At 37.2% G+C, this 21959-nt stretch overlaps 1 protein-coding gene across 1 annotated transcript in view; it reads left to right on the forward strand.

The window, feature by feature from the left end:
• PRKN (parkin RBR E3 ubiquitin protein ligase) overlaps positions 1-21959 on the forward strand; it is a 712407-nt gene that overhangs the window by 319784 nt on the left and 370664 nt on the right. Inside the window, exon 5 of the mRNA XM_071740466.1 lies at positions 11694-11777. Within this exon, the coding sequence (XP_071596567.1) occupies positions 11694-11777 (84 nt within the window). The remainder of the gene's footprint in view (positions 1-11693; positions 11778-21959) is intronic.

The following is a 21959-nucleotide window of genomic DNA, read 5'->3' on the forward strand; positions in this document are numbered from 1 at the left end:
AGTTCATTTAATTCCCGTATTTCTTATGCAGACGTAGGTTATGATTCATTCCAATCGCAGGACTGGGCAGATCTTCTCTTCCCCAAATGTACAAAATTTCTTAAATGTTTCTGTAGGACAGAACTTTTAAATTAAATTGTTTCAACGTGAAGCTACGGTTGTGTATGTGGGGGGCAGGGGTGATGAAATACCTTTACACAGAAAATATAACTTCCACCTACCCTGTTCTGACAGATTGTCTTTAAGGAAGATAAACTTGAGTGTAATCTCTATTCATTGCAAGTTGCAAAATCAAAAGCATATTTGCATGCTGAGTTTTTAATATATTTAATGAATTTTAAAAATGCAACCCAGTTACGGAGAAGTGACAGACATGAGGTTTTTGCTACCATATTGTGAAGGGGCTTCACCCCTAAATGGCTGACGTTTCCCCTAGTGCTCTTGCATGTAAAGGGCTCAAATCCTTGTGTGTTTAGGGCTTATTTCATCCTTACTTTAATACCTTTTTTTTTTTTTTTATTTTTTTTTTTTTTCCCCATGGGAAGCTATACTGGGGCACCAAGGGAGGTGGCCTAGTGTGTCCAGAGCCTAGGGAAGGGCAGGCTCCTTGGGGATGCTCCTGACAGCCCAGGCAGTCCTGTGAGATGAAACCCATGCATTGCAAACAGGTGCCACTTTAGAAAAAGCTGAGGTACCAATTAAGTTTTAATTCACATCTAGTCACTTTATAACTTTTGATTGTGACTTGGGGGTGGAATGCATAGGAACAGAAGTAGGCTTTGAAAATAGTTTTTGCTCTTCCTGCTTTCAGACAAAAACCCTTAAAACATGGATGAATATTTTTACTGTAGAGAATTGTAGATGGAACAACCATGAGCATTCCCTTTCCTCTTGGGGTGTGTTTAGCTCAACCCAGAAGGCTCTGATTTCTCCCATCTGTGAGCTCCCTGGCCTCTCAATGATCTCCCTGCTTCCCTTAGGAAAGCCTCAGAAAAGGGACCAGTTGATGTTACTGCTGCAGCGACTTTTCAAATTTACTTCTTTTTTATTCTTAATTTATATGGACCTCAGTGGGGTTTGCTGGTATTAACACTTGTAACCATGGATCTTTTTTTTTATGTTATAATTTCACTGTACACAACAGATACACGGCATGTTTAGAGAATTGGATGTTTCCTCCAGTTCTGTTTTCTTTCATTCTTGAAAAAGCATTTAATGCCACCCAGAATAAAATATTTTGCACTTATAGATTAGAAATAATTAGTTTGGATTATTTGAATGACATTTGGTTGGTTGTTTTAGGAGACTCTCCATCTACTTCTTGCATAGCTATGTATTTTTTTTAGATAAATGTTTACCTACATTCCTTTAAAGCAATCAAGCAAGAGCAGGACTTATACGTTTGATCTCTCAGTTACAGTTGTTTATTTGAGTTCTATTTATTTCTATTTGCTCCTTTCTAGGGAGGGCCCACTGAAAAAACTATCCAAAAAGATGTTCTGAATCAGTTTTTTTTACTTAAATAATAAGTGCTGATAACAGTGCAAGTTGTAAAATAGTACTGATGAAGAGGTAACTCTGGAGATCTGTATCTTGGGTGTTTTAATATAAACCTTCATTGTTTAGTTGAGATCAATGGGATTACATTTAAAAATCCTTTTCCTATAATTAGTGTGAAAGGAAAGACTAGAACTTATTATAACCATCTTATTAATAGATTTTCTATTAGTTGGGGGTTTTTTTTGTTGTTGTTGTTTGGGGTTTTTGTGTGTGTGTGTGTTTTTTAAACTTGTGATAAGAGAAAAAAAAGTTACCAATAAAATACCATGATGGAAACTACTGCCTGTATTTTAGTTGCAGAGATGTGGTTCTTCTTGATTTGAAATAACTGGCACACAGGAAGTCTTCCTAATTACACAACTGTGAGCAGTTCAGCAAATTGTCAGCTACTTCATTTTGGTAGAGTTACAACTATTGACATAAACCCATCAATTTACTAATTAGGCTGGGCACTAAGGAAAATTTCATCTCTAAGCTACAACTATAAATCAAACCAGTAGGTTCAATCTTGCAAAGACTTAAAACGTGATTAAGTCTACTTCAGTAGTATTTCTCATATAAATAAAGTTATCCCTGTGCTTTATTGATTGCTCTAGTGATTAAAGTTAATGATAACCAAAGATTTCTTATGAGGAATTCTTTTAATGTGATGTGTAGACTAAGCAGTTAACTGCAGTCCTCCGATTTCTATTTCACAAATCCTTTTAAATTTAGCCCCAAAACTAGTTTAGTAGTATTTTCCATACTATACTCCCTGCTGTATGGAAGGTTCTATGTCAAAGTTTTTCCATGGTAAGTTGATTAATTTTACTTGCAGTGAAGTGTAAAGCAGGAGATGCAATCTCTGCTACTCTGGTAGCATTGTCATTGACAACAGCATTTATTAAAATGTGGGGTGTAGGAGAGAACAAATTCACTGTGCTATTGCATAAATAATGGATTACTCTGCATCCATGTATCCTGTCACCTGTGTTCTCCTCATCTGGTATCAGTCTTAGCAGAAATGTAAAAGAAAAAAAAATGTGGAACAAAAATTACTCTCTTGCTTCTAGAAGTGTCTTTTGCAGGTCTGTGTAGACTATGGGTAAACTTTAATTACCTCTGTCTTTGTGATAAGCTTAGTGGCTAAGCATAGGATTTTGGTCATAAAGGTTTTCAATCTGGCAGGTTTGACCTCCAATGGATTATCTAACATAATAAATTTTCAAATATTTTTAGCCTTTAACAGATGTTCTATTTACAAGCCCTTCCTGGCTAAATCAATAGTAATCTCTTATTTTTACCTTCTTTTGCTAGTGCTAGGGTGCTTTGGGTATTTGTAGAAGTGGGTTTTTGTGCTCATCTGGATACTGCTGTTCGTAGACTTCAGTTAGGAACTAAGTAATTATGTATATATGATGTATAAGCATTCAGCAGAAATTAGCAAGTATCTTATTAAATAACATAGTCTAGTTGTATTAGTAATTGTCAAGGTACAGAATCACAAAATTGTTTTGGTTGGCCAAGACCTTTAAGATCCAATCCAAGCATTAACCTAACTCTGAGTCCAGTGCTAAATCAGATTCCTGAGCACCACATCTGCATGGGATTTTAAACACCTCCAGGAATGGTGACTGAACTGCCTCCCTAGGCAGCCTATTCCAGTGTTTAATAACTCTTTGAGTGAAGAAGTTTCTTCTAATATCTTACCTAAACCTCCCCTGGCACAACTTGAATCGTTTTGTCCTGATAAAGAACTTCCTGTAGTTCAGTAAGGCCATGTGCAAGATCCTGCACCTGGGTTGGAGCAATCCCAAGCCCAGATACAGGCTGGGTGGAAAATGGCATGAGGATTTAGGGGGGGGTGGTTAATTGTAGTGAAATGAGGCAACCAGGTGCCAATAATTGCCAGGTAGTGGGCTTGACCTCATGTGAAGCCCACCTATGCCTGATTAGGGCAGGCCCCTACTGCGCATGAGCAGGATTAGGAGGCCATTAAAAGGCTCTCACCTGGGGAAGCCAGGGAGTGGTTGGCCACTTTTTTACTGCTTCTGAGGGCACTGCGCTAACCTGATTGCGGCACTGGAGCTTTGTCTCAGCACCGCACTAACTTGGTTGCGCCACTAGAGCTCTTCACCAGTAGGGTGAGGCTCAAACCCGCGGACACAGCGTTGCTCGGGTTTGCTGCATGAGCGCGCTAGCCGGCTGCGCCACTCAGGTGTGAGCCTTTTATTGGCCCCGTAATCCTGCTCATGCGCAGTAGGGGCCTGCCCTAATTAGGCACAGGTGGGCTTCACACGAGGTCAAGCCCACTACCTGGCAATTATTGGCACCTGGTTGCCTCATGTCACTACAGTTAATTAGCTGGCAATGTGTGCCTGCGGCCAAGGAAGCCAACTTTATCCTGGGCTGCATCAAAAGAAGTATGGACAGTAGGTCAAAGGGAGGTAATTCTCCCCTTTCTGCTCTGCTTTCATGAGACCCCACCTGGACTGTTGTGTTCTCTTCTGGGTTCCCCAACATAAGAGCTCTTGGAGTGTATCCAGAGGAGGGCCACTGAGATGACCATAGGGCTGCAGCACCTCTCCTTTGAAGACAGGCTGAGAAAGTTGGGGATCTTCAGCCTGGAGAAGAGAAGGCTCAAGGAATAACTTATAGTGGCCATCCAGTACCTGAAGAGGCCTGGAAAGGAAAGCTCGGGAGGGGCTTTTTACAAGGGTATGTAGGGACAAAATGAAAGGTAATTGTTTCAAACCGAAACAGAGTAGATTTAGATTGGATATTTGGGAGAAATTCTTCTGTGTGAAGGTGGTGGGACTGTGGGACAGGTTGCCTAGGAAAGTTGTGGACCTCCCTGTACATGTTCAAGGCCAGCTTGGATGGGGCCTTGAGCAACCTGGTCTAGTGGGAGGTGTCCCTGCCCATGCAGGGCTGAGTTGGAACTGGATGATCTTTAAGGTCCCTTTCAACCTAAACCATTCTATGATTCTGTTGATTCTATGAAATAAATATGGAACTTCACATGAATGTTATTATTCTAATAGATTTATTTCTTTTGAATTGAAATGAGTGCATCATACAAATCTTTTCTGCAGAATCTTAATTGAGAATCACTCATGTAACAGCTAGGTTCTTCTTAGTAAGTGCTTCAAACGACAATCAAATTGCTCTTCTGAATTTAGCCAGTTAAGAATTTGTAAAATGTGAATTGATGTATTTAAAAGTCTTTTTTTTTTTTTTCATTCCCATTACTGCATTAATAAAATAGGATGAGAACTTTCATTTTCAAGTGTTATATCCATACTGAGCTGTGAGAAACAATCTAGCATTCAGCAACTGCCACTCTAGTGGATAGGGTTAGGGATACTGAGAAAAATGAATGGACTGACTTCTAATTTTAACATCAGACTTAACACTAGTTTTTCTCTTTAAGAAAAACCTCTTTTTTTCTGTCTTGTTAATGAACTTCAGGCTTTACCCAGTTCCTTGAAGATCTATCAGCTGCTGACCCTTCTCCAGTTTTAATGTGTCAGTTCTGAGATATTCGTGAACTCCTAGAATCAGACTAATTGTAATTGCCTTACAAGACATTTACTCTGAATTAGGATGAAGGCAGCATATGAACAAAAGCCTTGGAAGGTGCTGGATTTCAGAGAGGTAGACAGACTATTCAGGTGGTGCTGACGGAGCCAGCTCTGGTCTGGTAAAATTTTTTATGCTGTTGTAGTAAAATGTGCATTCTGTTACAAAATTATTTTTCTAGGCTCAAATGCTTGTATTGTGAAAGTGAGCCCAAACTTGCCTAGAGAGGAGTAGAGGAAAACGACAGCAAAAGGATTATATCATCTCTGTTAGGTTTGTGACAGTAGGTGGGATCTGTTGCTGTTCCTGTAATACTCACTGCCTGTGTTAAGCTGTGAGTGCAGTTTACAGTCAGGATGTGTCTTGGTTTCTGCTAAATCTGGGAGACTTAGAGTTGTCTTCTGTACTGGCTCTGGAAGCAGTGAATTGTGGTAGCTTGCAGTGGATGCCCATGACAGAGGGGCAAAAAGCAAATCAATTTTATTTAAGTAATTACTGTGTTTTGGGAAGCTTTTGTCTTTCTGATTCAGATACTGAAATCCTTCTGAAAGGCACCATACAATGGTTAGCTCCTCAAATAGTCTCAATAGCTATTGTCTTACAGAAAAGTCTAAGTGCTTGCATGGTTTGGATCAATTTAGGATTTTTTCAGCAGCTTGCATGGTGATTTTTAAACCCTTTCAGATACCTTGAATTGTTTCTTACATTATTTTAAAAGTCTTTCTGCATTAACACTTGTCCTCTGTCTGGGTCTTTTGCTCAACATTTTAGAGTTATGTCTCTCATGTAGATATTAGCAGGTACAAAGATGTGTTTTAGTGATATTCTGTTGCATATTGTGTATCAGGAAGCAGGGAAAATACCGAGAATTAAATACATGGATAGTTTCCAACCTTTTAAATTATTAGAAGTCTTTGAGTCACTAGATTCTATTGCTGACCTCTGCTTCTGATCTTTCCCTGACTTCACAGGTCAATGGTTCTGTCAGCAACTGTGTTTTGTATGATTTGTCATGTGAGATCTCTAGGTAGTATTTCTGTTTTCAGAGATGTAGTTATTATTTTTGTTTTCAAGTGGTCTTTGACCAAAATTCTGCTGTGGTTCCACAATAAAAAGTCAGATCTTGGCTACTGGATGGAAAGTTGCTGTGAGTAGTGTTTAATGCACACTGTACTGTGCACCAGTACCATATATTGGTAAAATATACACAGGTTTCCAGTGCTTCCCTAATACATTTTAAAAATGCCTTAATCCTCTCCATGTGCTGCATAGGAGCTTCAGTTCAAATTTATTATGCCATTTACCATTTTTCCCCCATCTTCCCCCTTAAAAAGGGAAGGAACAACTGCCATATATGCAAACCATAAAAATTTCCATCCTTGGGTTATTCAAGAAATACTCAAATATGACTTTCTTTTCTATTCAATGATACACTGGTGTTGCTTCTATTTCTGTCTTTGTTCTGTCATTTTTCCATTTATACACCAGAAGAGTCTTCTCTGATGCATCCACTTTAGTGCTTAGCTTCCTCTGTGAGCCATGTGGATGTGTACAAGAGGGACATTGCTTTAATCTCGCAATCAGAAGTCTTTGTTCTTCTCACAATGTGTTCTTGATTAATGCAAAATAATAATTGCTAACCCTACAGAGTGCAGTCTTGCAATACCACGAGTGATTGGCTGGCTTGCAGTTTGACAGGCTTTTAGACTCAAGAAAGAACAATACAGAAATTGCATTTCTAAGTGTCTTTCGTGCCGGAATTCCTGATTTTATTTTGATGCAATTGAGATTTAGTAGTGCTGTCACTAAGAGTTTGAATACACTGTTTTTCAAGGACATAAGTTTTTTGCCTTTTCTCTTGAAGTTGGAAAACTAAAATTCTCAAGCACATTGAAATCTTTCAGAAGTGTTTTATGCTATAATTAATAATAAGATATGACTCTCAAGAATGCCAAGTACAGACATTGGAAACAAAATCTTCCCCTTTGTACTCAGTTGGAAAGTGAGGCATATAATTTTGCTGCAGTTTTTTGTTTGATTGTGGTTTATCTTTTGTTACTTACCCCACTCTGCCACCCCTCTTCACTCCTTAGTGCCAGTCATACACAAACCCAAGATACCCTGACAGTCCATCTTAGACTTTTCCTGCTGGGTTCATTTGCTGGTTAAGAACTTGATCTAACTCTTGCTAGAACAAAGAGAAAATGCTGGTGATTTAGAGCTTGATCTGCTTAATGTGATCAAAAAAGTTAAACGCATCTGACATTCTTACAGGGTTTATGCCCATCATAGGAGTCAATGTAAAGAGGAGCTGGATAGTTTGTTTTTCATATGAAGAAAAAAATAGGAACTGTTTTGCTAAAACATCAGTGATGAGCTGAGCAGCTGCTGGTAGTGTGGGACTGTGCTAGTGGTTTCCCTGCATATATGCTTTTAGCATGCCTTAAGTGGTAGATGACATTCTGGCTTCAAACAGTGACTTCATGTAGAAAGCACTCTTGTGTGCATGAGAAATGTGAGGAAATTTCTGCAGAGTGAGAGCACTTGTTAATTCACATTAGCTTTCCCTCATGGATAAGACCTTAAAAGGCGACCACAGTATTCATACTATTATTATTACTATTAATAATAAAAAAAAAAAATTGCTGTCTAAAGCATATTTGCAGCTGATCCGGTGCTAGTTGCAGCAGCTGAATTTTAATCAACAATAGTCAATATTGCATCAGTTTCCTTCTGTTCTGGTTTCTTTCAGGATGCTTTCTAGATTATACTTTGCAAATCAGGTGCTTATTTCTTAAGTACCTCCTAAAAATTTCAGTGACACTAAAGCATGAATTCCTCGAACAATTTTAGCCTGAAATGTTTTCGTTCAGTGAAATCAAGATAATTAGGATCAGAGTTTATAACATACCTGTAAACTCTTTCTACACGACTGTTTAAAATTATCTTCGTATGCAGCAGTTTCATCACTATTTTTGTGTACATTGTTATTTTGAAAGTTTCACGTTAATCACACAAGGTCAAAGTACCACAAAATTTACTGTTGATGTTGTTGTTGGGCCAGGAAAAAAAGTGATTGCTCTTGGGCTCAGGGGGGGATTTGTAGGGTTGTGCTTGGGGTCAGGGGGGGATTTGTAGGGTATCTTTGGGGCTTCTTAGTGAGGGGTTTGGGTTTTTTTGACTGTTTCCACCTGCCCCTTCCCCGCCCATGAATTTTATGAAGCATACTTATTGCTCATCCTTTTTTTCTAGTGTCCTGTTCCTAGTGTAAGTTATGTAAGGATTATCCAAAGATGTATAAACCTACTGAATTCCTCTGTGTTGGAAAAATGAAAATTCTAATCAATTTAAGAGAAATGTGAACTTTTTAGTCTTATTTTCTTTTGATGAGCCAGTGGGTACCACAGTATTCTTAAGATGAGAAATTTTAGGCCTGAAAAGGGTAAAAACAAGACTCCCATTAACAGCCACTTGAGCAAATCAGGATAGTGAGTCTAACATGCTGGGGAAAATCAAAAGCTTAAATGTGTAGGAAAAATGTATAATAAGGGGATATTTGAATTCCTTTCATGTAAATTAGGTAAGATTCATGTCAGACCATGATCCCAAGAGTAAACCTTCAGATGCTGTGAGATTATGTTATGGGAAAGTGGATCAAAGAACCTGTAAGAGGAGGGTAATGTGGAGGACTTAATTATATAATTGTTTATAATGTTATTGATATATTGCTTAAGGATGCCTGTAATATGTTTGCATTCAGTAACTTCCCTAAATCTGAGAGACACAATTATTGTGCTTAATGTTTAAAAAAGGAGAGTTACATAAAAAAGCAAGGGTGTTTGAGAAGAAGCTAGAAGGGGAGCTAAAAAGAAGTAAATATTGGGGGGAGATGTGGGTATTACACTGGATCAAAGAAGGTTTGCGCAGAAAGGACTGAAAAGGTAGCATGTAAAAACTGGCAGTGGGAAAAAAAAAAGAGGATGCATTAATCAACTTTTAGAAAAATTAGTAAAATGACTTAAGAGAAAAATTAAGGCAAACTCAAAAGAAAAATACAAACAACCTCACCAACAGACAAACAAAACAAAAATTTGCCACAACCAATAAACCAAAACTTATATAATTTAAGGTCCTTAAATATAAAAATGCTATGATGCAAGCAAAATTTATAAATTACGAGCAGTTACTGAATCCTTTTAAAATAGCAGAGTGGACAGTCCACTAGATGATTGTTATATAAAAAAGAAACACTTGGAGAGGATGACTTTGAGTATGGAGGAACCTAGGAAGTACCTACTAGAAGCCTCCTATGGAAATTATGATGAACACTTCATTTGTTGGCAGATGGAGTTCAATGTGGGTTAATATGAATTTGATGTACACTAGGAAAATAAACCCAAATTTCATATATACATTAAAGATTTTAAGAGAACAATTACATTCAGGAATGAGGTCTAGGAACTATGATAAGTAATTCCACCAAAACACTGCCTTCATGCTTAGAAACTGTTAACAGAATAAATATAATTATTTAGAAAAGAAAGAGCAAGTTCAGTGGCATCATCTTTCCATTCTTCAGTCCAGTATGTAAGTAATGTCCAGCATCCATACTAGGAATGGCAAGGTAGATGACTTTTCTCCCTGGAAAGTAAACTGCTTGATACGTGTACTAGAGTTCTGCAGAATCTTTGATAGCATGGGGAAAAATAGATGAATGGGGGAACATCAAACAGAACTTTCATGTACGAGTGGAAAACAATAGAAGGAGGTGATTCTTTTCATAACACCTGAAGGAGGCTCTGCTGTGCTTCCTGCAAAATCTCAAGAATACTGGAGCTTCCCAAGAGGTCAAAATTAACTGGAATAATTTGATGGCAAACTTTTTTTTTTTTTTTTTTTCAGGGAAGCTTCTTTCCCATAATTTCAAGCTAAGTTTTACTACTTTGCACTAACTACACTAAGCTGCAGCTATTTGTCTCCCAGAGAGTCAATTTTACCTGCAGTCAGTCCTGTGACTGCCTGCAATACAGCTTACATATGTTCAAACTCTTTTTTTACCTATCTCTAGTGCCAGCACTTCAACTATGACAGTAGAGAGCAGAGCTCAGTAGAGACTAATCTGTTTCAGTCAACTTTTCTGCTAGGTTGTATCAATCTTTTATAGCCATGATCCTCCTGTTAAGCTTGCTATTTTAAATCTATCCCAGCTGTGTCCACACTATGAGAAAAAAATGCTTCATACAGAAGTAAAAAAGATGGCTCTAGATATAGTACTGGGTGACTTTGTAATCCAACTGTGTTTTAGTAAGGCACTAATTTCACTGATGCAGTTAAACCTTAACTGCCATAATTTGTCTTCTGGGTAAAGTTTTCTTGTTATTCCTGAGCAGTGACACTCTCCCAAGCACTGATTTATTAATCAAGCAGAAAAGATTTTAACTCTTGATACCTTTTTAGTTGTCTATTTCTGATACATATATATGTACATATATATATATGCACATATATGGATATCTGTATACTTCACATATTTTTCTGACTCATATTTAGTGTTCGTGAATTAAATATTAACTGGATTTGAGATTAATATTAGAATAAGAGACTTTTAATGTTGTTTAATGTTCTGTGTGTTTTGGGAAATGTTTTTATAAATATCCCTACGTATACCGTATATGTAAACATTCCCCTTTGATAGATCATCCTATTAACCACAGTATTTTGCAGTCATAAAATAATAATGATGACTTGTAGTCTTTAAATTCACTGTGTCTTTTGTTGTACACTTAAAAAGTAACTGTTTGTATTCAGAAAGTCACAGCCAAGTTTGCTAAGGGTTTTCTATGAATTTTCTTCATGTGTGTTTTGCTTTGGTGGTGTTTTTCTGTGTGTCTTTGTTTTCTGGTTTTTGGTTATTTTGTTTTTTACTATCAGTGACTGATCAATCTTGAAATCAACACAAATGTACAGGAATCTACTAACAATTCTCACTCCACATATTCCTTACAGTGTAATGAAGTTAAGTAATTATTTTATCTGGTGAAAAGAAGTGTAGTTTGTCTGCAGCAAACATCAAAATTACCATTAACAGCCCATGAAAAAAGAAACAGATTTCAGTAAAATTAAAACTATTAAATAATTAAACATTAAAATACAGAAAAGCTACTTAACCTAGACTTTGTGTTCCACTTCTGTCTTTCTAATTGTATATTCTACTTCCAGCTGCTGTGTTTTTTCCCTTTGCCAGCTGCATGCCAAGTTGTAAACAGTGGTGAATGAAAATATGAGTCTTTGTATCTTTTTAATCATAGTTAAGTCACTCCCTGCTTAAGCTGAGCAAAGGTAGTTTCTGTTTGCATCTCTGACCTCAGGATGGGAGGGTCTGCATGTCCTGCCAGTAACTGAGCTTGGCTGATGAATTTTGTCATAACATGATCGGTCTTTTTCAGCATAAATGTGATAACTCTCTAGCAAGAGTCTAAAATGGGGGTAGGAAAAGAGGCACCAAATCCAGCTATTGTATGTTTGCTAATTAAGTAGATTAAAACCTTTTATGTTTTGGTTTTATTTTGAAGGGTCCATCTTGTTGGGATGATGTGCTGGTTTCCAATAGAATGAGAGGTGTTTGCCAGTCCCAAAGATGCAATGGAAACATAGCGGTAAGATTTTGGCATATTTCTTCAATTACCGTGACATTTGTAAGAATAACTGTAGCCATTCTAACCATATAAAAATTGCAGAAATGAAGGTAAATTGAGAATTATTGTATAGTTGAGATAAACTGTTCAGCATCAGATAATTTATCTCCAATGATGAGTAAAAGGAAGGAACTAGGTCTGTTGCTGCTTAGAGTGAAGGAGGAAATCACTTGGTCGTCTTTTTTTTTTTTTTTTGCTTAGATATTCAAGTATGCATACATTAAATGTAGAATGTAATACTTAAATGTTTATGTCAGTGTTTATTTTATAGTGTATATATCAGTGCCCTGAAAGCTTGAAATTTGTTTTCCTGCATATCAGATTTTCAGGCTTTGTCCCCAGAAGCAGAATCTTCATTGTTAATTACTTTACAGTCTCTTCTCCCACACACTTACCTTTGTTGTTCTCTTTAAGTGCTTCTCAAAGTGACATCAGTGAAAAGTCTGAGTAAGAAGCAGCATAGACATCTGAAGTTCTTAAAAATGAAGCATTTTGCAAAACATTTTTATGCATACTTTTGTTTTTTCATGCTAGTATCTGCTCAAGACTTTTAATAGTAACGAGTCTTAGAGGTACTTCCTCTTCCGGGGAAAAAGGCTTAATCTGAGGTGTTTCTTCTGGACACAAGACAAACACAAACTGTACATGTAGAAGGATTCTATTAATCAAAGATCATCAGACAGGGACAACTTGAGTGCCTTTATTAGCACTCACCTCCTCTGGTGTGTAGTCATCTTATTTTCTCAACAGTTGTGAAGTGCCACAGCCATGAGGACACACAGGTGTCTCTTGCTTGGCCACAGATGGTGTCAGGACATGTCAGGAGATATTTCCTTTAGCTTTAGACACCAAATGGGTGTCTTAACACATGGGATTTATGTCTGCCTCCATGCACAACCTACAGGAACTGAGGTCTTGCAGCTTTTGGGCTGCTGTTGCTCAACAAGCTCCTTGTAGCAGCATCTTAACCATTCCCTCTAAAGTGGAAGGTATTAGATCCTGGTACACTCCTCTCTCAGCAGTGTGAGCTGTTAGGCATGTAAAGGAAAGCCTCACTTTTGCTCTGGGCAGACTGCCTGAAGTCTTGCGTGTTGTTATACTTCAGGAAATACTGTAGTTTTAAGAGGGCTGGGTGTGTGATTTCTTTTGCTACCTGTTGTCTCTACTGCCACTGAGGAGAAGTCCTTCCATATCCCCTTCTTTTTGTAAAGAAGATGTATGAAAATGAGGAAGATAAAACTTGCTTTTGACAAGGACAAGAGTCTCATTGGCAGGTATCCCTCTTGAGCCTCAATATGCAGAATCATATCCTCAAAGTTCTCAGTCTTGTCACCTCTTTGGATTCACTGAATGTATGACTGACCTGCAGCTACCAATTTAAGAGCTTTTGTAATCCAGTCTGTCTGTGAAAGCAGTGCCAATATAATGCCACTTTTGGCAACCCTTCCTCCTGAACTACAAACCACTGAATTCTTTTATTTTTTAAATTTTTTTAATTGCAGAAAACAGAACAACATTTTTTCCCCATAGCTTTGTGGGAAAACAGTACTGATCATAAAATTAATATTTTTAAATGGATGATGTTGTGATAAAGAACCAATACCTTGTTAACTAAGTTCTGTGACTCCAGTTGCTGTTTTCTTTTTCTTTAAAATAGACAATACACCTTTAACAGAGGTTTTGGGTTTTTTAAATTGGTGATGAACTTCATGCCTGTATGACTTTCAGAAATATGCCCTATGTAAAGAGGGAAAAAAAGAGAAATCTTGACTCATTCACAAGTTAAAACCTTTATGCTTTTCTTGACTGTTACAGTCTTCGGAAGATGGTCACATCTTATGTTTATGTATGCATTTGCATATTGTGATGATAGAATTTTTGCAATTATTTTTTGTCCATCTTAAATAGCTCTACATGGTGCTTTATAGTACTGGGTAGTGAAGAAGCTTTGTGGCTGGTAGTTGTCATTTAGCAACAAATTGCAAATACTGCTGTTTAAGTAAAGGGAAAACAAAAAGATTCCTTCATTATTTCTTCCTCAAGACATAACTGTTTTGCTTTAAATTGTTTTTCATTGGTTTCTACTTCTCAAACACCCATCTGAGAAACACCTTCAAGAGGCAGTATGTTTTTTTTCCTGAAATATTAATTTGTATGTATTTTTATATAAAAAGTCTCTTGCCAGACATTACAGGCTTTAATTCTTTTGGCTGCAAGTATAAAAAGAGTAACTGAAAAAATTAGAAAGAAATGGAACTAAAATGTCAATGTAGTTATATAAAATTTATGAATAATTGCCAGAGGTTATAACAAATATCTTAATGATAAATGCACTGTGATTCAATATGTTTTCCAATGAGCTTACAGACGTAAGATGGATGTGAAACTACTGTATGCTTATTCAACAAACTAAACAGAGTTTAAATTTTCATACGATCTGCTGTGTGTGCTTTATTTGTGATTCCAACTTCTTTTGAAGTATTTTCAGTAGCCTTATTGTTTTATTCCATGATGATGAGTAAAAGAAATGAAAGGTAGATGTTGCAGTTGTAACATCTTAAAATATGATTGCTCACTGAGAAAGTGTGAGAAATGGAATACTGGATATCAGCCCTCTGTTCTGTCTGGGGGACTTTCCCACAGGTTCTCTTCTTTTTCATTTCAACTATAAGCTGTTTCCCCTCAACCTGAGGTAAAATGCTCTTGAGAACTGGTGTGCTCTATCCCGAAACACAAAAGCTTACACAGGTGAAAAAGGGGTCTAAATGAAGAATGTGGATTTTGAAAAGGTAAGAAGGTTTCTTTCAGAGTTTTAATGTTAGAGTACTGTATGAAGCAAAAGGAGAAGTCCTTTCAAAAGGAGAGGTGTTGAGAAATGGTAGAAAAACAGATACTAAATGCTTGTAGGTTTTTTTTTTTCATGTTAATTACAATCTATCAGAAATATTACATTCTCTCTGGACTTCTTCAGCTCCAGAAGGATGAAGTTGGTGTCAACACTGATGTTTCTGCAATTGTAGAACACCCAAATCACTTTTATAACAAACTTCAAGTATATTAGTTAGTAAACATAAGTTTATTTTAGCTGCTGCACACTGATGCATTTCAAATGCGAATCAAACTAGAGACTCTCAAGCTGTTTTGCAAGCCAGGGCTATAAACTAAATGAGGAAGAATTTTGGTAGCTGTCTCAAAACTCTTTCAGCCAGAAGCGCTGTATGCAGGTGTGCAGGTAGATGCTTATTCTGGAGAAATGATTGAATGCACCAGCAGTGCTCCAGGCTCTAGCTTTTCAGATGTATTTGTTTGCTTTTCTTCTAAATTCTTTTTATTGTAATTCTCTATATTTTTTGTAAAGGGCAACCCAAAGGCTATGGAAAGAGTCATGGCTCTCTGAAATTCCAGATAGTGCTCTCACACGAGTGTTACTTGGTTGCAGGTTGAATAGCTTGAACTGGTTTTTTGTTACTTAGACAGATAGCCAAAGGTTACTTTGTTCAATGAAGAGCAGCACCGTAGTTCAAGTTTTACAGACCCATAAAAGTCTATGAAGGCTTTACTGATAGGTGAGAATTGAGGTTAATTAGTAAGTGAGTTATAAACTGCTCTTTATGTCCTGAAGAAATCTTACCTGTACCTCTGGGGCCCTTCTTGTGTTGTGTCTGAATGTTATCAGAAAGCTTGTTGTAGACAAAGGGAGATAGAATTTTGTTCTATGGATGAAGAGCTCTTTTTTTCCTCTCTCCTGCATGAAGAGAAAAATGTTCCACAAAATAGTGATGAACTGAAGTATTTGTTTCTCATGTCATTACTGGCTTCTCTCTTTATTAATTTTTTTTATTTAGGCTATTATTTATTATTTATTTTAAATTATTTTTATTTTTTCCCCTATCTTTATTTTAATACTTTATTTATTTAATCTTTATCTTTTCATTTATTTTATTTTGAAATAATAGGATTCATTAAAGGAGGACAATGTTATCTTATTTTTGTCAGCCAGAGTATTCTTAGACTAGAAACATTCCCAAGCAGCTGCATAACAGAAGAGGAAAGTGACTGCCATGCTTAAAGAGAAGAGTGTAATGACCAAGCTCCTACTCTCATTTAATAGGACAAAAATAAACGTATGCTTTTTGTGAACTCAGTTCTCCTATTCAGTGCAAAGATGGTGGTCCAGTGTTGTGTTTGAAGTAATAATTCGAAGTTTTCCAGTATTGGAAGAATATATATTCCAGTATTTCTTGTTTTAAGATTTTCAAATAATCTAAGAACTGTTTTGTGTATTTATTATGTCCAAATCAATGACCAAATTGTGATAGTGAGATCACAGTAAATTTTCCAAGAAGACAGAAAATAATTTTAAAAAAGCTTTGCAAACTATTGTATCAGTGATGCAGAATTTATAGTGAGTTGAAAGTACCATTAAGTACTTTAAATTACTTAAATTAAAATGACAGCGCTGCTTTTCTTGGAGCATTGTAAATAATTAGTTCCAGTAACTCAGGGAAATGGACAGAAGCGATTTCTGGACCAGTTGCAGGCTTGAGTGAATGCTATTCAAGCTGGTTTTGGTTTGAGTTTTCTTTCGGTGTAATGCTAATAATTGGAATATATGCTTTCTGGTGAATAAATACAGCTGTGCTGTGTAACTGAACAGAAATTATAGATACTGTACCTCAAAGGAAATTTTAGCTGCTATTATGTTGAGGATCTGATATTTATTCCTTCTGGTTGTGGTTTTTTTGGGTTTTGGTTTGTTTGTTTTTTTATTTGGCTGGTTGGTCTGGGGCTTTTTTTGTTGTTTTTTTGGGGTTGTTTTTCTGGTTTAGGGGTTTGGAGTTTGTTTTTTGTTTTGGTGGTTTTTTTTTTTTTTGGTTGGTTGGTTGATTTGGTTTTTTTTTTTTGCGGGAGGCTGTGGTGCCAGGGAGTATTTTTTATAGGATTCTGAGGGATTGCATTTTATAAAATGCATTTTATATAATGCATTTTATACTAAACTCTATTCAATCACTAAATACCTTTCCTTCTTCAAATAAAATATTATGGAGGAAACATTCTTATTAAGCTCTGAGTTACGTTTGTCTCTAAAATACTTCCAGAACATTTTCTTTGATCATGCAATGAAGTGACTTTCTGATTGTGAAGAGGGATTTTCTACTTCTATGTATACAAATGCTATTAGACTTTCTTTTTCTGCTGCTACTATTCAATAATCATCAAACCCCACAGAAATAATATGGCTTTTTTCGCAGGTAGGCTGAGACAGAACTGTAACAGCACCGTAACCACTGAAGTGGTGATTTCATAGGAATCTGTTCCACATCAGTCCCACACTCCAGTGAATGTGTATCAATTTCTGAAAGATGTTTTTACATCTCTAAGGCAAAAAATAGAGTGAATTGTTATGAACTTTAATGCTTTTTCTGTAGGTTCCTAATACTCGGTATGTTAAAGATTTTCTCTTGATATCCAGAAAAGGTTTCAGTAGACTTCAAAATCTCAGACAATAATGGAACAGTTACTGGTCAGATATGGCTTAAGTCATTGTCAATAAGGAAGCATGAAAATTATTTTAATGGAAATATAAATTCACTGTTATCCCAGTGTGATACATCTCAGTACTGTTATCTCAGACTTCTTATGCTTGATGAAGATTGTCTCAACTGTCCATTATCATGGTAACTTAATAGCCTTTTTATGTATTTTTCCAGATTCCAAAGCATGTTAGGTTTCAGAAAAATATTTCTACAAGAAGCAACAGGACTTCTGTGAACATCCAGAAGTAATTTTAAGTACTGTGTTTCCTTTAATACTGGTGTACCCTTCTAATCAAACTATATATCAATCTACAGTGTAGAGAGCAAAAGCTTGTTTTTACAGTTTGGTTGCTTACCTGGTTTTACATGTTTTTTTTTTTTTGTTTTTTTTTTTTTTTAATGACTGTTATATGGTCATTATACCTGATTTCTTATAGTCACGTACACTATACAGTAATACCAGTATTCCACTGTGTGTTTGGGACAAAAAATTTGCAATAGGAAGCATTCTGTTTCTTCATTTTGGTCATAACCCCATGCAGTTATGGGGCATGGGGCACAGGCTTGGGGAACAGTGGCTGGAAAGTGGCCAGGCAGAAAAAGACCTGTAGGTACTGGTATGAGCCAGCAGCATAGTGTGTCCAAGTGGCCAAGAAGGCCACCAGTATCCTGGCTTGTATCAGAAATAGTGTGGCCAGAAGGAGAAGAGAAGTGATTGTTCACCTGTACTCAGTATTGGTGAGGCCACACCTTGAGTACTGTGTGTTCAGCCCCTCCCTACAAGAAGAATATTGAGCTGCTGGAGTAAGTTCAGAAAATGGCAACCAAGCTGGTGAAGAGTGTGGAGAACAAGTCTTTGTGAGGTAAGGCTGAGGGAATTTGTGTTGTTTAGTTTGGAGGTAGCTGAGGGTAGACTACATTTCTCTCTAGAACTACCTTGGGAGTTGTGGGGAGGTGGGTGTTGGCCTCTTCTCTCAAGTAACAATCATCATCATCATGGCTTGGCTTCACGAACAAAGCTTTCAGAAGGGCTCTCTCTCTCCATGCTGATGGCTGATAAGGGCAATGTGGGACGGGCAGTGTGGCTGCAAAAGGCAGAGCAGGAAGTCTCCTGTGAGGGGACAGGCACAGCACAGCTCTTTCTGTGCTGTCTTGTCTCCTCCAGACTGATTCTAGATGTGTTCCCAAAGGAGGCAGCAGCTTTATGGATGGTGTCTCCATGTCTCCTGACTGGAGGCCAGAGAGGACACTGCTGGCAGTCAGTATGGCCAAAGCTGAGGGATTGTTTCAGGGAGTCCCTGTATCTCCTCTCTGGGGCTCCTGTGTTGTGGCAGCCAGTGGCAAGTTCACCAGAGAGCACAATCTTAGGGAGGTGGTGATCCTCCATCCTGGAGATGTGCCCTGCCCAGCACAGCTGTGCCCTCAGAATCATGGCCTCAGTCCTGGTGACCCCTGCATGTTCAAGGACAGGAACATTGGTCACAGGGTCAGTGCAGTGGATGTTTAGGATTGTACAGAGGCAGCACTGATGGAAGTGTTCAAGGAGTTGCAGGTGGTGGCGGTAAATATGACAAGAGGAAATCGCCTGAAGTTGCACCAGGGGAGGTTTACAGAATATATCAGAAAGAATTTCTTTACTGAAAGAGTAGTCAGGTGCTGGAACAAGCTTTCCAGGGAGATGGGGGAGTCACTGTCCCTGGAGGTACTCAAAAACCATGTAGATGAGGCACTTAAAGACATGCTGTAGTAGGCATGGGGACTTCAGGTTTTTTTTGGTTTTGTTTTTTGGGGTTTTTTTTTGGTTTTTTGAGGGAGGCTGACATTTGTGCTCCATGATCACAGAGGATCTCCAACTGTGGCAATCCTGGGTTTCTGTGATTCATCGTGTAATTTCTCATTATTTTTCCTATTCTTCCTGTGTGATTTGAACCTTGCAGTTTCACTATGTTGAAATTTTTGAAGATGTCATTAATATTTGTCCTTCTCCTGCATGTTTCTTGTCATTAGGTTTAGCACTGAGGACAGCAATTTTATGTAATCTTTTATAGGAGGCCTGTATCACAGGGAATCTATGCTTATCTGGAATAAGCTGGACTAAGAAATCAAGGGAATAGTGTTCAATTTGGATGCTTTAAATATGCAGCATACCAAATGCTTTTTCTTTCCAGAATCCAAAGTTATTCTTTTCAAAGCTTTCTGTTCAGATGAAGCATGCTTCATTTTTTCATTTAATTTTGCTCTAATCAGCTCTGACCTCTGTTTCAGATTGGAACAGAAGTAAATCCAATAGCACTTAACTTATCAAGAGTAAAGTAGTAAATTTAATGATGTTATCAATATGTGAATATAGTGAAGAGCTGTCATCTCATCATAGAAAGGCTCTGATACATTGCTGTGCTATTTATTCATTGTTTATTTACAGTGATTAAAGTTAGACATTAGGAAGAAATTCTTAAGTGTGAGTGTTGTGAGACACTGGAATAGGTTGCCCAGGGTGGTGTGCCCCCTGCCTGGAGGTGTACAAGGCCAGGTTGGCTGGAGCTTTGAGCAACCTGGTCTAGTGGGAGGTGTCCCTGCCCATGACAGGGGGCTTGGAACTAGATCATCTTTAAGGTTAATTTTCAACCCAAACCGTTCTGTGATTCTCTGTGGTTTGTCATTTGTAAAAAGAACCGTATCTGTTTGTCCTTGGAGCCATTAGAATATTTTCCACGTCTTAATGTTGCTATGAGTAATTTTTAAATGTCTGTTTCTTAAAACCAAAAAACCTCTTAATTTTGTATTTCTTCTGTTTCATAGCTGTCCATGTTAGTTTGCTTTATGCTTTAAAACAAAACTACAATAAAGCAGTGAGCATGGTGGAACATGAGTGTTCTTTAAAATACCAGATAAGAAGTCTTGTAACACAACCTGTGAAGTAAGATTGACAGTGTCTGTATCAAGACTTGAGAGGAGAATTACTTGAATTTATACAAGGCAGGTTTCAGAGTACTTTATAGTTACTGGATACTCTGAGGCTGTTGCTCTTGTTATTAAGGAGCTGGCATATTCTCTTGTGCCAAGTGATATGGTAAGTAACTAGTGCAAATAAAAGGAATAAAACACAAATGTGAGTTAAGTACTAAGCAAACCAATGCCCTCTGCTTTGTAGTTTTACTGTATTTTTCCTATTTTGTGATATAGGAAGGGGGCAGAACTAACAAGGAGATGAAAAATTTCAGAAATATCTCACTTAAATGCTCTTACATTCAGAAACCTATCCATTCACCAAATGGATTAGATTGCTCTGTTTTAATCACTAAGTAGTCCTGTTAAATGCATCTTGTTCTTTGGCATGATTTTTATGCCCACAGTGAATCTGAGAATCATTCTCAGCATCCCCAGTTAAGTTTTTCTCTTCAATGAGAAGAGTTTCTAATTTGTTTGTGAGGAGTATCTTTAAAGCTAGTTAGTTAAGCAGAACAATAGTCAAAGTCAATCCAAAGTCAATTTCTTGACCCTAATTTCCCTAGAAAAACACAAGTTCCTATTAATGACTGAAACAATCAACACATTACAGTATATTAAGACAAATCTTGTGCTGTTGTTAAATGTCATCCTTAAAATGTTTGGAAGCATTTTGATCAATCACAGTAGCATATTTATCATTCTCATGTCACATCTTTAGTAATTTAAATGCAAGCCTGTACACATTGCCTTGAGCTATTCTATTATTGATGTGAACTCTACAAGCAACTATTAGCAGACATCAGCTTTGATCCTCCAAAAAACCTTCATAGACATGTTAGCACTTGTTTTGTTTTCTTTCCACATATTCAGATATCTGTATTGTTTCATTTTTCCCCTTTATTTCCATGTTGAGCAGTTGTATCCCAAAGCATAATTTGTTAGAGCAAACTGATGTGTGCTAGCATTTTGAGATCCTCTGAGGTCCTGTGGAACTGTTTAGTAATCCACAGCTGCTGAGGTACAAAATATGAAGCCTGAAAGACACACTAAGGAAGTCCTTTATACCACAGAAACTTATCTTATTTAATTGGCATGTGTGTGGGAAAGTTACCCATAGATATGAAAGCAGAAGCAACATTATGATTATTCACCTAACCTTGTGTAACACGAGTTATGATCATTTCCTGAAATTATTTTTGAATGCGAACGTTTAATTCAGGAAAACAGACTTCCTTGACTTAAAAAAGCCAGGGGTGAATCGAAGAAACAAACAAAAAATCCCCACTTGATTTATATGGTTCATTAATTACCTTGCCTGTTCAAAATGTGCTCTATTTCTAATACCATTTTTATGTATTAAAATAGCTTCAGCTTGTCTAGCTTCTACCTACTGTCTTTTATTATCAAGAGCTCTCTTTCTTCATATTGGTTCATCTGTATCTTATTTTTCCCTTGAATTTTCAGAGAGAGAGAGAATCTCATTTTCCAGTCTTTAATAATTTGCTCGGTTATCTGTTGCATTCTTACCAGTTTTCATAAATTTCATGCAGCAGAGGGAGGTACAATATGAGCACTGATGCCAGCAATGTCAACTACCGAAGTGATACAGTCTGCTTACTTGTGCCGATATCCAGCAGTTTGTCTACACAATTGAACC

Source organism: Heliangelus exortis, chromosome 3 (genome assembly GCF_036169615.1).
Source record: "Heliangelus exortis chromosome 3, bHelExo1.hap1, whole genome shotgun sequence".
Taxonomy (NCBI): domain Eukaryota; kingdom Metazoa; phylum Chordata; class Aves; order Apodiformes; family Trochilidae; genus Heliangelus; species Heliangelus exortis.